At 42.0% G+C, this 17,237-nt stretch overlaps 1 protein-coding gene across 1 annotated transcript; it reads left to right on the top strand.

Moving 5' to 3' along the window:
* Positions 1–8,534: 8,534 nt before the first annotated feature.
* Positions 8,535–9,542, top strand: GPR12 (G protein-coupled receptor 12; the record flags this gene model as incomplete). Its single annotated transcript, XM_081327754.1, has 1 exon — positions 8,535–9,542. The coding sequence occupies one exon, from the start codon at positions 8,535–8,537 to the stop codon at positions 9,540–9,542; it is 1,008 nt and encodes a 335-aa protein (XP_081183880.1).
* Between the last annotated feature and the right edge of the window lie 7,695 nt (positions 9,543–17,237).

The following is a 17,237-nucleotide window of genomic DNA, read 5'->3' as shown; positions in this document are numbered from 1 at the left end:
GAATTATTATAAACCAAGATTAATCAATACTGCCCGTTTGTAAAGCTTCCTTTGGAGGGACAACCAGAGCATCCAGTCAATAAATTAAATAATGAAATTCTCTCTTCTTAAATATTATCAGAATTTGAATGCGATGAAGAAAACAATGCTGAGGGGACCGTTTGCCCCAGTGAAGTGTGAATTCATAAAAGCAGTTTTCTCTAATCTCCGGAGTACCGTACCAACAACCTTGTACAACCTAGAGAGAATAACTGCATTTCTCAAGGGAGATATTTACTAAGGAATGGGGAAAAGAGATGAATAAAGCACTTCTTATATAGCTGCTTTCCTTTTTTCAACTCCAGTGCTGGAAAACTTTAATCTGGAACTATAGATATCATCAACCAATAAATCTGGCCCACTATTTTATCTACTTCCACCAATCCTTCTCAAAATTGTCTGCTATTTAGAGCGGGGGAGGGGAGGAGTATTTTATCTAAGGCTCAGATGCCAGCTCCATTTTATATTTCTTTCTCGGGCAAGTTAGCTTGCCTATTAGCCCCCTTAGCCTGTGATAGCTTTGGCCATTTGCACGACAATATGGTGTTGTGTGGATGGAAGTTTTATCTTCAGAGAAACCATTTTGTGATAGAATTCACCACACTTTTTCAGAATTCTAAATTTGTTCAAAATCTCATTGAATTTAGTGGAGGGCTATACTAGATACAGTATTTTAAAAATAATAGCCACCTATACAAGGTAATTCCACAATATTTATTATGAAAATATTCCTATCCAAAGGCTGGCATATTAAATTCCTCATCATCCAAGTTAGATTTCAGACTTAGATCTCCTCTCTCTACATTGTTGCTGAATGAAAAACTTAAAGAGAGATGCATTTTTTTTACTGTGTTATCACATCCATTTTGGCTATTAGAAGCACTCTTATATTGGCATAGCATTTAACTTTGGGACACTAAACTTCATCTTCTTATTTGCAGTAAATAGTCTAGCATTCAAACTTTATGACAATTTCATTAAAACTGATATGACACATGAAGTCCATTTGTTCATTCTTCTTGCTGTTAACTCTTTAATTAAAACTCTTCACTCTGAGTTGTTCTAATGGATTTGATAAGATGATGGCTTGAACATAAATAACTAATTCTTCAGCCATACAAGCAAATACATTTACTTCTATAATGTATTATATATTTTATATCCCGATAGCACATAATTTGTTATCGCTTCTCTCTCTCTCACTCACATCTATTCTCTCAAATTTCTTGGCTGTCCCTTTCCAGGCAACTCTTGGGGGCTTCACAGAATATAAAAATAACAATAATGTGCTATTGATATTCAACTTTATGTCTCCACCCCCAGTTACCAAAGTTATGCTGTCACTGCCCTCTTGTGCTGCCTGGAGACTATGGAGGTCTGCAGAGGGGACAATGGGCTTCAGCTGAACCCTAATCAGACCATGTGGCTTTAGATGCATGGAGTTTCGGGGTCCAGGTCTTTAATGTCTTGAGTTTTGTATGGGGCTGCCCTGCCCTGCCCTGTCCCAGACAGACCCAAGGGTTGTCCTGGACTTGTGACTACTGCTCAAAAAGAAGGTGGCAGTCATGGCTAGCAGAACCTTTGCACAACTTTTGTACACCATTTGTGCCCTTTTCTGGATTGGGAGTCCCTGCATACAGTCATACAAGTCTGATCATCTCACAAGACTATTACATTGTATTGCACATGGGGCTACCCTTGAAGAATATTTGGAAGCTACAGCTGGTGCAGAAGGCAGACAGTTCTTGGGTCCCTAGGGTAGCCTAAGTTACACCACTCTTCCACAAGCTGCACTGGTTACTAGTTTGCTTCTAGATCCAATTCAAGGTGTTAGTTCTTACCTTTAAAGCCCTTCATGGCATTGGTCCAGGTTATCTGAGAAACCCATATATCCCAATGGGATTAGCTCACTCCAACCACACTGGCAGAAGGGGCATGCTGTGGACCCCATCACTCAAGGAATTATGGCTGGCAAGGTCCAGAAGAAGAAAGCTTTCTGGAACATCATGCCCCTGACATGAGATCCACATCCATCCCTTTGGCCTTCCAAAAGAGCCTGAAGCCTGCCTCTGCCAACTGGCCTGGGACTCCAATGGGTAGGATGGTTAATGGACTAAGACCCCAGATCCTCCCCATGTGCATCTTGCTCACTGTGCCCCCAACATCAACTGAAACCAGCCAGATAGAAAAGAGTCCAGGAGGAAAATATGATGAATGGAAACCAACAAGAGATCTAAGAAGCTCAGGACAGATGCAATGCAATGCAGTCCTGAGCCCTGCCCCCCCCCAGATTATACACAAGTGCAGCCAGTGCTGACTGTGTTGATCATACAACAACAACAACAACAGTAATAATAATACTACCATACCTATACCATTTCAGACAAATGGTTGTCCAGTCTTAAAAACTTCCAGTGTTGGAGAATTCACAACTCCTGGAGGCAAGTTGTTCCACTCATTAATTGTTCTAACTGTCAGGAAATTTCTCCTTAGTTCTAGGTTGCTTCTCTCTTTGGTTAGTTTCCATCCGTTGCTTCTTATCCTGTCTTCGGGCGCTTTGAAGAATAGCTTGACTCCCACTTCTTTGTGGCAACCCCTGAGATATTGGAACACTGCTATCATGTCCCCCCTCGTCCTTCTAGACATACCCAATTCCAGCAACCGTTCCTTATATGTTTTAGCTTGTGTTTATTCTTAGGTTAAAAATATAGGAGTGCAACTTTAGGTTGAGTACATTGGTATAACTGCCTTTCCTAACCTTAGCATCAGGAAGATTTGTTGGGCTACAATTTCCAGAATTCTTAGCTATGTTTTCCTAACCCAACCAGAGGTTCAAGAAGGCTGATATACAGAATTGTGCTTTGTATGACACTGATGGCAACCCTTTGAATTAGGTAAGACGAAGAAAGAGAAGGAGCAAGCATTCCAGGAGAACAAAACATTGAAATCCTCTCAATGTTTTTGTCAAATAGGCTTTGACACTCATTACCTTGAAGAGAGGTCAGCACTACCTGAAGAGAAGCAATAGAACAAGCAGGGGCCCAGCAGGGGCTCAGCAACAGACATGGCAAATTTCATGCCAATATAGTTGCTAACTTAAGGATGAATTGAGGGCATACTGTACATAGATAAAAATGAACAATGAAACCTTATACATACCAACTCAGAAGTAAATCTTATTGGGTTGAATAGGAGTTTCTGTATATATAATAACAACTTAAATCCTATCAATTACCATTTCACCATAGAATTGCTGTAATCCTAAATTTATTTACTAGAGTAACACAATCAGATTTACTACACAGTGTACATAAGGTAAAGGTAAAGGTTCCCCCGCACATCCATGCTAGTTTCCAACTCTAGGGGCCGGTGCTCATCTCTGTTTCAAAGCTGAAGAGCCAGCGCTTGTCCGAGGACGTCTCCATGGTCATGTGGCCGGCATGACTAGACGCCAAAGGCGCACGGAATGCTGTTACCTTCCCACCGCAGCGGTCCCTATTTTTCTACTTGCATTTTTACGTGCTTTTGAACTGCTAGGTTGGCAGAAGCTGGGACGAGTAACAGACACTCACTCTGTTACACGGCACTCAGGATTTGACCCACCAAACTGCCAACCTTCTGATCAACAAGCTCAGCGTCCTAACCCACTGAGCCACCACGTCCCTACAGTGTGCATAAGATTATATTATTGATTATACTTGGAATGCAGCATTTATAATAGACATTCTTATCTCAAATTAAGAATCAAAAACAATAAACCCCACAATGCTGTAAAAAGTAGGGATAGGCATAAATCCATGATTTAAAATTCTCTGCAGAGAAATTGATGAGACAATTTTTGTTGAATTTCTGCAGGAGAAAAAGAAATCTCCAGCAATTTCTCAAAGACTGGACTTGGCTGGAGGAAGTCTAGGGAGAGAAGTCCTCTCCTGATAATGTCCCCTGGGACACACTGAAGTGTCATGATTGCAGGCTGATGGAGGGACAATTGAATGGTGAAATACAAGACAAACCTCTTGATCACTGCGTGACTCAGTAAATGGAAGAACACAACATACCAGGTTTGAAAAAAGCTGTCTACACTTTCATCAAACTGAATGAGAACTAATAAAGGGGCAAAAAGCAAACAAGATTCTCTACCTAGCACTAGTTAATATGCTTGGAAAAACATAAAAAGCAGACTCAGAGCAGATGCCCCTTGCTGCATTATATGGCAAGGCACAAAATCCATAAGCAGCTTGTGGGGAGGAGTGTATGGATTTTAAACGAAAGCAAACTGGTCATTCCACTGAAGATTTCCCATGACTGCCATTTTCTATTTCTTTGTTCTGTCTCTGTCTGTCTGTCTCTCTGTGTGTGCGTGTCTTTTTGACTCAGTTCTTGCCATATCGAGTCCTTTTAGTGCTTTTTTAAATCCCCAGGTATATTTTTTATAGCTGTTCTGATTTCCCTGATGAGCACTTTTCTATCAGCCAAATAAGTCGATATGAGCAGCACATGGAACAGATGAGACCTCTACCAGCATTCCAGGCATAGATCTCGCTGCTGCTGTGTGTGATCTGATAAATTATTGAACTGCCTCCATTGGCCCCCGCCCCTGCACCAACCACCTCAAGCAATAAATAAACCATTTTAGAAATTCTGAAGGATTTCACAGAGATGTTACAGGGTCAACCACATCTCAGGAAAATGTTATCTGAACTCTTGGTTAAACAAATGCATTTATGCCTTTTAAAGAAAGGGAATTTATATTGGTAGTAAGTAGCGGATATAGCTGAAACAGAGATAGAGAGACCAGATTTCAATAATTCCCAAACAATTAGCATTTTCCAGATAACAATCCTTGTTACCTACTCTGCTTCACTTCCAGAACTCTGTGGTGTCACCAGTATACATGTTCATTTGTTCGATTTATGGTCCACCTTTCTTGTAACTGCTCAAGTCAGCATGCACAAGACTCCTTCCCTAAATTGTTCTCCACAGCAACTCTGTGTCCTAGGATGGGCTGAGAAAGCATGACTGATTCAAAGTTGGCCAACAAACTTCCCCAACTGAGGGTCAACACCCTCACCCTCACCCCAGCTGTAGCCTGCTACCTTAATCAAGTACACTATCCGATAACTTTTCATAATTGCTTTCTTTTCATTCTGGAAGACAAACACGACGTTGGACACAGGAAAGCAGGATTGTGTTATATACACAGTATGCAGCTCCTGAAGGATCAGAGTTGAAAGGGTCTTGAAAGAATATCTACACCAACCTTTTGTCAATGCAGAAAAGTACACCCCCATGAAAGAGAATTTGCTGATAGTTTGGACATCAGGATGTTCTATGTGATTTCTGAACTAACCAGTTTCTTGCAGTTGGAAGTCATTGGCTTAGGGTCTGACATCTGCAGCCATTGATAATACATCCCCCCTATGACCAGTGTGGCAGAACCAGTTTGGTTTGGTGATTAAGGCATCAGGCTAGGCATTGGGAAACTGGGACTCTAATTGCACCTTAAACAAAAAAAGCCAGCTGGGTGGCCTTGGGACAGTCACTCTTGCTCAGCCCTAGGAAGGAGGAAATGGCGGACCACTTCTGTAAATCCTTGCCAAGAAAGCTTCAGGGACTTGTCCGAGCAGTCTGTGAAAATCAGACATGATTGAACAAAGAAAAAAATAATCCGTGTAACGTATCTGAGGGTAGCCACACCATCTATGGACTGTCACTTTTCTCATTTGAACCCATCCAGCTTTCCCAACTTTTTCTCACAGAATTTCCACTCATCGCTTGACTGCATTGATTGCCAAGCAGCGATCTGAGCAAAATTGTAAGATAAAACCAGGAGCCACTGATTTTTTGAGGGGGTTCCTCTCCACCTCCAAATCTGAAACTGTAAGAGCCGGGCACCCAGTATTACCAACCTAGATTGCTATCATCATTGAAGCAAAGGAGGTTTTGATGTCTGTAGCAAAGAACCATGTACAAAAGCTGAACAGTTTCTGTGACGGAACATCCTTCTCCCCTGACCTGGAAGCTATAGGACCCATCAGCACCTATAGCTCTGGCTCTTCCCACCCTTCAGCATCTGTTCCTTAAGGCAGCTGCCTTCCCCCTGGGTGGTGGAAGGAGCATTTCTGATCAAGACTAATCCCAAAAGAAATCTGGTCCTATAATAAGTGTTGGAGCTACGGATTATTTGTTCCATACTGTTGACGTGCAGTATGCATTAAGAAGACAACTCTGAACTCAGGTTAACGTCTAGGCTGAATATTCAAAGCCTCTTTATTGTGTTGGCCCAGATATCCAGCAAGAGGCACAAAAAAGTAGATTAAACAGCTGCAGCAGAGCTGTATCCTTTTTCAAGTATGCGGGATGGCTATAGGTGAGCCTGATGTCCAAGGAGCAGAAAATGAGGTGCTGGTTTAGAATGTCATCTCTGCACCTTAATTGCCAAACTTTAATATATTCAGCATCCTGTGAATGAAGCCGATTGGGTTCACATAATTCACCAAACCATAATGTTGAAGTCCAGACGCCCGGCAGGCCGTTGCGATCCTAAGCCACAAGGAAGCGGACGAAGCGCTAAAACATATAGGGAACGGTTGCTGGAATTGGATATGTGTAGTTTAACGAAGAGAAGGGTGAGGGGTGACATGATAGCAGTGTTCCAATATCTCAGGGGCTGCCACAAAGAAGAGGGAGTCAAGCTATTCTCCAAAGCACCTGAAAGCAGGACAAGAAGCAATGGATGGAAACCAGTCAAGGAGAGAAGCAACCTAGAACTAAGGAGAAACTTCCTGACAGTTAAAACAATTAACCAGTGGAACAACCTGCCTCAAGAAGCTGTGAATGCTCCAACACTGGAAGTTTTTAAGAGGAGACTGGACAGCCATTTGCCTGAAATGGTACAGGGTTTCCTGCCTGAGCAGGGGGTTGGACTAGATGACCTCCAAGGTCCCTTCCAACTAACTTTCTTCTTCTTCTTCTTCTTCTTCTTCTTCTTCTTCTTCTTCTTCTTCTTATTATTATTATTATTATTATTATTATTATTATTATTATTATTATTATTATTTAATAAACGCTGACTTTTCTGCTTTCGGAGGCAACGAGGAGCCTCGTCGGACGGCTTCGAAAAGGGTAGTATTGAATTCCCCAGCCGCGGCAACGCTTGCGCATTGCGAAGCAGCAGGTGTCTCCCTCGCCCTCGCCGCCCCCCCCCTCTCTCTCTCTCCTTCCCCCCCCCCACCTTCGACTCTCCTCCAATGCCATCCGGCTTCACGGCGTTCGTGACTCTGCGCCCCCTCGCGCGGCAGCCCTGCGAGCGCCGATCACGCTCCCCTACCTTTTCAACCAGCCGGCTTACGTGGTCGCAAGCGCGGCGGCAGCCCGCGAGGCGGGGCGAGGCGAGGCGAGGCGAGGCGCGCCTTCCTTCCTTCCTGAGCCCGCTCTGCGTTGCGCGCGCGCTGGCGACACCCTCGGATGCCTGAGGCGTCGCGTGCACGGCCAGGGGCTTTTCCACCTGCGCTCCTCTGGCGCCAACCTGGAGCTGGCACCGCGACGGCTGCCCTTGTCCTGGGCTTGCGCTGGGCGAACAATGGGCTTGCAAGAGGCGACAGCCGCCGCCGCCGCAGCAACAGCAACACCAAAGCTTGCTGCATAAAAAGGAAGCGGGGACGCCTCCTCCTCCTCCTCCTCCTGTAGAGGGGAAGCCAAGGTGACCAACGTTCCGGGGGCTCGTCCCGTTGTGCTGGCTGTTGTGGTCGTATCACTTGTGTCTGTCCATCCATTTCCTCATGTTCTGAACGGGGGAGGTTATGCAGATAACCGCCCCCCCATCCCTCCGTCACCCTGCATGACATTTCCCTTGTTAACTTCTCCGCTCCCCCATCGTCCACACCGACACTAAATGAGTTGCACGGAGGGTTTTCCGCACCTTCCCCCCACCCTCCTTAAGAAAGGGCTCGGATGGAGTTGTGGGTGCAGAGGAGCTGCTGCCACAATACTGGGAGAGTCTCCGTATTTTTTCTTTCCCTCGGTTAATCAAGGTAAAAAGGAAATGTTCCCAAGTGCTTCTGCCTGTGTCTGATTTGTCACTTAATTCATCATCTTGGCTCAGAAATGGTGGATGAGGAGCCTTTAATCTTGGGTGCTTCTATGTGTAAGGTTGTTCTGTTAGGATCTTCTTTCCCCCAGTTTTAGCTGATTTATGGCATTTTATTCTTGAGGAAAGGACCGTATATTCTGTCTCGGCACTTCCCTTCACGTTTTATATGAAGGCGTATGGTGTTATTTCTTTCCTTTGTTTTTTTTTCTCCCCATGGGCAGCTTTAAATCTGCTGTCTGTTCTCATCCTCCTTTTTGCAGTCATGTTGATGGAAGAAGCATCTGCTGGTTTATTTAGAAATCTAAAGTCTATTGCATGCTCCTTAATATTGCTGCTAACAAGGCGCTAAGTTTGTCTGTGTGTTTTAAAAAATGTCTTTTCATTGAAGAGGACGGGTTTAAATATGAACGAAGACCCGACGGTTAATTTATCATGGCTGCCTCAGGATCACTTAGAAACCAGCCCACCGCCAGAGAACATCTCAGCTGCAGTCACCTCTCTCATTCCTTCCAGTGACCCCGAACCGGGATTTATAGTAAACCCTTGGGATGTTGTCTTATGTACTTCAGGAACACTGATCTCCTGTGAAAATGCGGTTGTGGTCCTTATCATCTTCCATAATCCCAGTCTTCGTGCCCCAATGTTCCTCCTGATAGGCAGCTTGGCCTTGGCAGATCTTTTAGCAGGAATTGGATTGATCATCAATTTTCTTTTTGCTTATCTTCTCCAGTCGGACTCTACCAAGCTGGTCACAGTTGGTTTGATCGTCGCCTCTTTTTCTGCTTCTATCTGCAGTCTGTTGGCCATCACTGTGGACCGGTACCTCTCCCTTTATTATGCTTTGACTTACAATTCTGAGAGGACGGTGACTTTTACCTACATTATGCTTATTCTGCTTTGGGGTGCTTCGATCTGTGTGGGAGTTCTGCCAGTCATGGGATGGAATTGCCTCAAGGATGAGTCCACCTGCAGCGTTATCAGGCCCCTCACTAAAAATAATGCGGCCATCCTCTCTGTCTCTTTCTTGCTTATGTTCGCTCTCATGTTACAGCTGTACATTCAGATCTGCAAAATTGTGATGCGCCATGCTCACCAGATTGCCTTGCAGCATCACTTCCTAGCAACTTCCCACTATGTGACCACCCGAAAAGGAGTATCAACTTTAGCCATTATCCTGGGAACCTTTGCTGCTTGCTGGATGCCTTTCACACTCTATTCCTTAATAGCTGACTACACATATCCCTCTATCTACACCTACGCTACCTTGCTTCCAGCCACCTATAATTCCATCATCAACCCTGTTATATATGCTTTCCGGAATCAAGAAATACAAAAGGCACTTTGGCTCATTTGCTGTGGCTGCATACCTTCAAACATTTCTGCAAGGGCCAGATCACCCAGTGATGTTTGATTAATGGTGCAGAGGACCATTGTTTATTTAGCATTGTGATGTGTGAGCCCTGCTGCTCTCAAATACATTGTACTTAATAGATTCACAGTCAGTCTGTGGGGAGTATTTACATTTTTTTAAAAAAAAAGCCTGTTGACCAAAATAAACCATGTTGTGAAAGCCCAGGAACAATTCTGGAAGTTGCAATATTTTTTTTTCTGTCAAAGCTTAAGTGTTGCTTAGATTTTGTCCTTTAGTTTCTTCCAAGATCCAGAGAGGAGTGAGCTCTGTGGATCATAAGAAATGGATTGGTAGATTTGCTTTCTGTGTTTGAATGAATAGAGTTGTGTGTGTCAGATGAATGGTAACAGAGGCAGAAGGCCTCTTATATCAGATTCTATGGAACAAACGTAGGAGATGGCAAGAGACTTGTGTCCTGCTCATGGATTTTCATGTAGCATCTGGGATGGCCACTATAAGAGCCATATTCTCAGGTGAATAGAGGTGAGATCCAGCAGCATGTATGAGCACACACACACTCCAGATTAAGTAACTTGCTTAAAAGAGTTCCATGGATTTCAACAGCACAGTCGTTACATTGAGTAAATATGCTTCTGATGCATTGTAGAGACATGTTAAGATCCATATTATAGCACACAAGTGATGTTTCAATCTGCAGTGCTGTGGTTCCTAAAGCATCATATGGGGACTATTGATTTGATTAGAGTTTCCTCTCCATCCAGTGCAATCCAGAAATATATGTAGTCTTTCCCTTTTTAACATCATAACTTCACAATTAGGAAGCAAAGCAGAAGCAAGGGTGGAATAAGGCAAGTTTGGGATCTGCAATTTCAGAAACCTTTTCCAGCCTTTCATTGTGTTGCAACCTGGGAAAAATAATTAGATCAGCTAGCCTAAATAATTTCCATCCCAAATGCCTGCAGAGGAGACAACAAATGTTGAAAAAAGAAATGGCAAGAACAGCATCCTTCCTGACATTCATCCTGTTATGAGTTTGGTTGGATATGGGCTTTCTTGGAAGTTCTGACATTTAGTATGGCTTCTGAGCAAGTGACAGTCACTGAATATTTCACTAGTAACCCATGACTTCATACTGGCATCTGTGTTCCCATCTGAATTGCAGGATGAATGGAAACAGTCTCATCTGCATAGTTTATCTCAGATGGGCTTATATGGAATAGTATATTTTCAGTGCAAGTCCCTCTGGTTTGGGATGACTTGTAGGAATGACCCTGCATTTGATTTCTATTTCTATCTAATGCCTCCTGATCCTGCCACTCAAAGGAGTTTGCTTAAAACAAACAAACAAAAAAACAGTGGACCCTTTATATCTACAATAGGGAAACTGTGGTCCTTCAGACAATTCTGGGTAACAATTTCCATCATTCCCATCAGCATGCTTATGCTGCCTGGGGTTTATGGAAGTAAAGTCCAACAACAATAAATATACATTATGCCGGAGAACAATTCCCATAATTTATCTAACAAGCAAAAAAAAAAAAAGGAAAACAAAAGAACAGCTTCTTTCCAAATTGTTTACTCAACTAAGAATAAATTATGTTACTTAATTTTTTTGCTAAAAGAAGCATTCTTTTTCCCCTTTATTTTTTAAAAATGCAAAAACCATAACTTTATTAATATAAAACTAGACTGTAAATACAGTGAAAATCTAATAACCTGGGCAGATGCTTATGATTATAAATCCTGAACAACTCATTTTGCAATAAATATGACTGTTACGCAGTGTTTGAGGTCCAAATATTCAGAATTCCAGACAGATTCCGTTTTTGAGGTAGTGTTGCCCACATATCTGGGGACAAACCATTACTTTTGAATGTTTGACTTGACAAACCTACTACTTAAACTATCTTATTCACTGTTAAATAAACAAGGGCATGCAAACAGATTGTTGAACATTTTTTATATAGGGGCAGCTGGTTATTTTTCTAAAAACTCATTTTTAAGGCTCCAAGAACAATTTAATGACATAAGCTACTTAAATTCAACATTTTATCTCCATCATCAATATGTAATTGCTCTGTAAAATATGCGCTGAATTGTGTGTGTGTTTCATGACATTTTCTTTGTTCTGGCTCCAAAGCTTGACATTTTCAAGTGGGAGCACATCTGACCGCCAATCCGCCCCCCCATCCCACATAATGAAATGTGCATAAAACATGTTTTCTAGTTTAAAAGCTACATATCCTTCATATCAAAGCACAATACTGAATGCATATTATTCCATTTCCTGCCAGGATATTAGCTTTTTTTTGTGATGGAGCATATTGTCATGACAGAGGGTTCAATGATGCAAGGCAAGATGGTTTATTTCTGTAGACAAGAACCTTTTGGGGCATAGAGCAGGAAAAAAAGGGATTTAAAATTGTATTCTGTAAAATATAACATTTCAAAGCCACTGTCATGCACATTCACTAAAGTAAATGTGACTTATTTTGATGAAAGATAAACACATGTATTGCCGTCTGAACCAGGACGGACGATTTCTGGTGTCTGCATCAAGGAGACCTCCCAACTATAGGCTCTTTCCTTATATATTTAGTAAGCAGAACAGAGAAACCAATCTGGAGCAGTGTGGGAAAAAGATCTGAGTATCTTTCCAGTTGAATTAACTGGCTTTTTTTTCTAATTGAGACTCTCCATGGGCCAAATCCAACAGTATTTCTCCTAATGCAGCCTTTTGCACATATCCCAAGTCTGCCACAAAATTTGGGAACCGTGAGGAATTGGAGGAGGAGGAGGAGGAGGAGGAGGAGGAGGAGGAGGAGGAGGAGGAGGAGGATGATCCACCAGTAATGCCTGCTGTGCTACTGGAAGGTTTATGACTTTGAACTCAATCTTTGCTCCCTGCACATCAGCAAGGGGGCAGCTTCTCACATCTCTATGTCTCCATGCTATATAAAGCAGCATCTGTTGAATTTTGGCCCGTGGAGAAGCTGCTCAAAAACATTGAAGCTCTGTCAGGGAAAAGGTGGCACTCCTTTCATGCAGCAGAAGAAAAGGGCTGACTTAAGATTCAGGAATTAATAATTGGAACAAAAGTCTGTGAAGTGAGGAGGGCAGTAGAAATGTCCGAAGACCCCAAATGTCAATCCAAGAATGATGTCTGTCCAAGAATATGATTGCTATGCATTAATATGAGTTTACACATCTTCTGAATGTTAAAGATATGATATATTGTTGCGGTGGTATCTTTCTGTATAAATTGTTTAAATTTTAATTGTAATAGAACAAAAACTGAAAGTTATATTTAAAAAGATACTGGTATAATATAGATGGAAGAAGATGATATATTGCTGACACTAATTTTATTAACTCAAGGGCTGATTCAGTCGAGTAAGGTTGTGGTAGAACATTCTTCTAGTGCAGCAGGAACTATTTTTCCATTTTTAGGTGAAAAGCCTTGTTCCTAATTTGTGTCCTGCCTGGAGCGCACTCTATTGTGTACAGCACTGCTTTTCACAGGGTGACTTCTCTCCTACCTTCAACTGAAGGTTGAGGAGGTCCAGGAGTGCACTTTCTTAAGGAAACATGTTGGAATTGGTTCTTAATCTTTGTCTTTTGATGTGGTTATGCTGATAGACATGTCTTTTGTGGCAAGTTTCTATGGTGTTAAGAGTTTACAAGGTCTACACAGAACCAATTCTTATAGGTGTGAAATGGCCTCGTTTTGAGACCGTAATGCAATTTTCCCCAGCGTGGTACCCTCTAGATATTTTGGGATTTCCATTTTCATAAAGCCCAAGCAGCATGCCCAGTAACATATCTGGAGGGCAACAGGCTGGGGAAACGCCCATAGCGATTTGTACTGCAATAATCTAGATTTTATGCCAAATTAAACTCTACTTTGTTTGCTTTTTTCATCTTGAACATTGTAAGGACTTATCCAAGTGAATGTACTGACCTTGTCATTTACTCACAGATGATTAGATCAAGAATCCACATCTCAAAATTGTAATGTATTTCTGGGTGTACATTTGTACTATATGGAAGTTCTGATCATTTCTGGTTTTACTCTAGGAACAAAGACATTTGGCATAATGCAATCTACAAGGAATGCTCTTGATTTTTATACAAAGTGTACCAAATTTATGATGTATAACAATTATATGTTAACTTGTTTACTAAATTAAAAAGTCAATTGATTTGAGTTTGTATTACCCTGGTAAGAGAAGGAAACACTCTGTTAAAATGTTATACAAAAATCTTTTGTCTCTCTCTTCCTTATGTGTCCAAGAATTGGATGTATTGTATTATCTATGCCTTGCCAAGGAAATGAATAGCAAAAACTACTAGACATGAATAACAACTGCATAATGCTAAATCAGGGCAAAAAGATATAGTAAAAAGGTATTGTACACTCTTTTTCTTCAAACTATAGTTTGGTCCAGATAAAGTAGTAATCAAAGAAAGATGAGGGACCTATAGTCTTCCAGGTAGTTCACTACAGAATATTTAGTTCCCTGCAGCTCTAGGAGCAAACGTGAAGAGTTGTGCTGCAAAACCTGAAAGTGTCATAGGTTTCCTACTTCTGGGATAAAATCTGGTTCGTTACCAAATGAATGAGCCTGATTAACACACTTCACCATAATCAGCATTTCATTCCATAATGTCAAAAATTCAGAAGAAGCTAGGGAGAAAAAAAAGAGTATGTAAGCTTGATGCTCATTCATATACCACGATCATAATACTATATATATGTGTGCGTGTGTCTGTGTATGTGTGTCTCACAAATACTTATCAAATAATTTTTTTCTGGGTATTTATTTACCTATTGGTAATGGTTTCTTGCAATTTAATTGCAGGACTGACTCAATTAATTGTATATTCCAATCTGGATGTGCACTCATTAAAAGAAAACTCATCTTCTCAAGAACTCTTTGGCTACATTCATACATCAGTCAGTTCATACTTCTCACAGGCTTAAGTGGTTGATTCAGCCTTGCATCCTTCCAAGGGCAGTAAAATGAGGATCCAGATTGTTGGAGGCAATGTGCTGACTCTGTAAACCAGTTAGAGAGGGCTGTAAAGCACTGTGAAGGGGTATATAAGTCTTAAGTGCTATTGTTATCAGACTGAAACATGGTTTATTTAGCTCTGCTTTATTAAATAAACCATAATTGACTGGGTTCACTCAATTTATTAAGCTAAAACCAAGACAACACTTTATGATTTACTGCAAGCCTAAAGATGGGATGGGGTGGATTTAAAGTTGCATGAAATAAATACCTACCAACAAAAAGAAAGTAAAGGTAAAGGTTCCCCCGCACATGTGCGCTAGTTGTTTCCAACTCTAGGGGCTGGTGCTCATCTCCGTTTCAAAGCCGAAGAGCCAGCGCTTGTCCGAGGACATCTCCGTGGTCATGTGGCCGGCATGACTAGACGCCAAAGGCACACGGAACGCTGTTACCTTCCCACCGTAGTGGTCCCTATTTTTCTACTTGCATTTTTACGTGCTTTCGAACTGCTAGGTTGGCAGAAGCTAGCTCACTCTGTTACATGCTCACTCTGTTACACAGCACTTGGGATTCGACCCGCCAAACTGCCAACCTTCTGATCGACAAGCTCAGCGTCCTAACCCACTGAGCCATCGCGTCCCTTCAAGAAGAAAGTATATAGTATAAAGTACATTTCTAGTGGAGAGAACTTGATTTCAGCTTCTGTAATATGTATAAGTAGGTAATGTATCATTTCTTTAGCCTCTCAAGCTGTTGGATTGGAGTCACAAACTTAATTCTTAATTTGACTTACCAATAAATTACTCAATTGGAGAAGGTTGATCCACATTGGAACATTACTCCATTTGCAAATGGAGCTTTGGTATTCCAAATTTAGAGTTGCAAACTGGAAGAGGGGAAATTAACTCTCCCTGCCTGTGGTTTCCTAATAATCCACTTGCGTACATAATTTGAAAGGGAACCTATTCAGACACTGCCGCAGCACTTTTGCCTGAGCTTGGACAGTGTACTCATCAGTCATCAGCTTTCATGACCTGTAGTTCATGCTCATGTATGCAATCCTTCTGCCTCTCCTGCTAACATAATTGCACAGCAATAGCAGGGCATTCTTCCTATGAGAGAAAAACTGGAAGTTCGTGTGTGTGTTTGTGTGTAAAACTGACTATTTACTGATGCAAATGCTACCATATTGAAATTTAGAAAAAATGTTTACAGAATAAAAAGGTAAAGGTAAAGGTTCCCCCGCACATGCGTGCTAGTCGTTTCCAACTCTAGGGGCTGGTGCTCATCTCCGTTTCAAAGCCGAAGAGCCAGCGCTTGTCCGAGGATGTCTCCGTGGTCATGTGGCCGGCATGACTAGACGCCAAAGGCATACGGAACGCTGTTACCTTCCCACCGTAGTGGTCCCTATTTTTCTACTTGCATTTTTTACGTGCTTTCGAACTGCTAGGTTGGCAGAAGCTGGGATGAGTAACAGGCGCTCACTCTGCTACGCAGCACTCGGGATTCGACCCGCCAAACTGCCGACCTTCTGATCGACAAGCTCAGCGTCCTAACCCACTGAGCCACCGCGTCCCTTGTTTACAGAATACCTGCATAAATAATGATGGTCTGTTATTGAGTAAACTAAAAATATAATTATCACTATTGCACAGTAGGTTTTGAATATCTCTATTCTTATCTGTTATCTGTGGACCACTTTTAATGTGGACCTATGCCTTTTCAGAACGTCAGTTTTACACCTAAGCAAGACAATGGAAATGAATGGGGAATATGTGTATTCTCCCCAGTCATCCCAAATGGGAGTCAAAATGGGAACTGGCAAAAAGAATAGTTGTACTTTCACTTTACATTAAATTACATTAAATATGCTACCTAGGAATATTTCACATATGTGCTCTTCTTGCCCAGCTGTGTGAACTGCTTCTAAATGCATTTGATATGAATGTTATATGTTTTACATGTACTCATTTCTAAGACAAGAGCACTTGCATGCTTGGCATTGGCAACTCCCTTTTCTTAACTGAATCTTTCAGCCTGCTGTGAGTGACTAAGCTTTTGAGCACTATGCATTCCCAGATGTTCAAAGCCATGACTCATATCTTAATTTTCAAGCACCAAGATCTCTCTCTGCCCCCCTCCCCTCTCTCTCTCTCACACACACACAGTTTGGAATATGAAAGGAATATGGCAAGCCTAAAATGATTACATTGAATAGGTTGTGTGCCTTTAAAAATGATAAAAGCAAAGTAGCTGAACAAACATTATCCAATGACATTTGACATACCAATTTAATTCTTGAAATATGTATCCTATAGCTAACTTCTCATTGCTTTCCAAGTAAAATAGCAAGATAACAAAATTATATTTTTTTTAAAAATGGAACATTTTTTAATCATCGAGTCTCCATCTATGCAAAGTTTCTGATGTACTAGAGCAGACATGTCAAACACAAGGCCCGGGGGCCGGATCCGGCCCGCGAAGTGGTTTCATGTGGCCCGCGAAGCCATCCTGGAAACAGTGAGGGAATGGCCCCCACTGCCTTGGCCCTGGCCCAGAGACCCTCCTTCTGCTAGAGACCCTCAGATCTGCCCCACTCCTGCCCAGGCCCCCATAGGCACCCTTGATGAGAACGATGTAGAGCTGGCCACGCCCACCCAGTAGGCCATACACACTTTAGCCACGCCCACCCAGTAGGCCATGCCCACCCAGACCACAC

The sequence above is a fragment of the Vipera berus genome (genome assembly GCF_964194415.1).
Source record: "Vipera berus genome assembly, chromosome: 4".
In the NCBI taxonomy this organism is placed as follows: domain Eukaryota; kingdom Metazoa; phylum Chordata; class Lepidosauria; order Squamata; family Viperidae; genus Vipera; species Vipera berus.
This window is presented reverse-complemented; position numbering and strand designations above follow the sequence as displayed.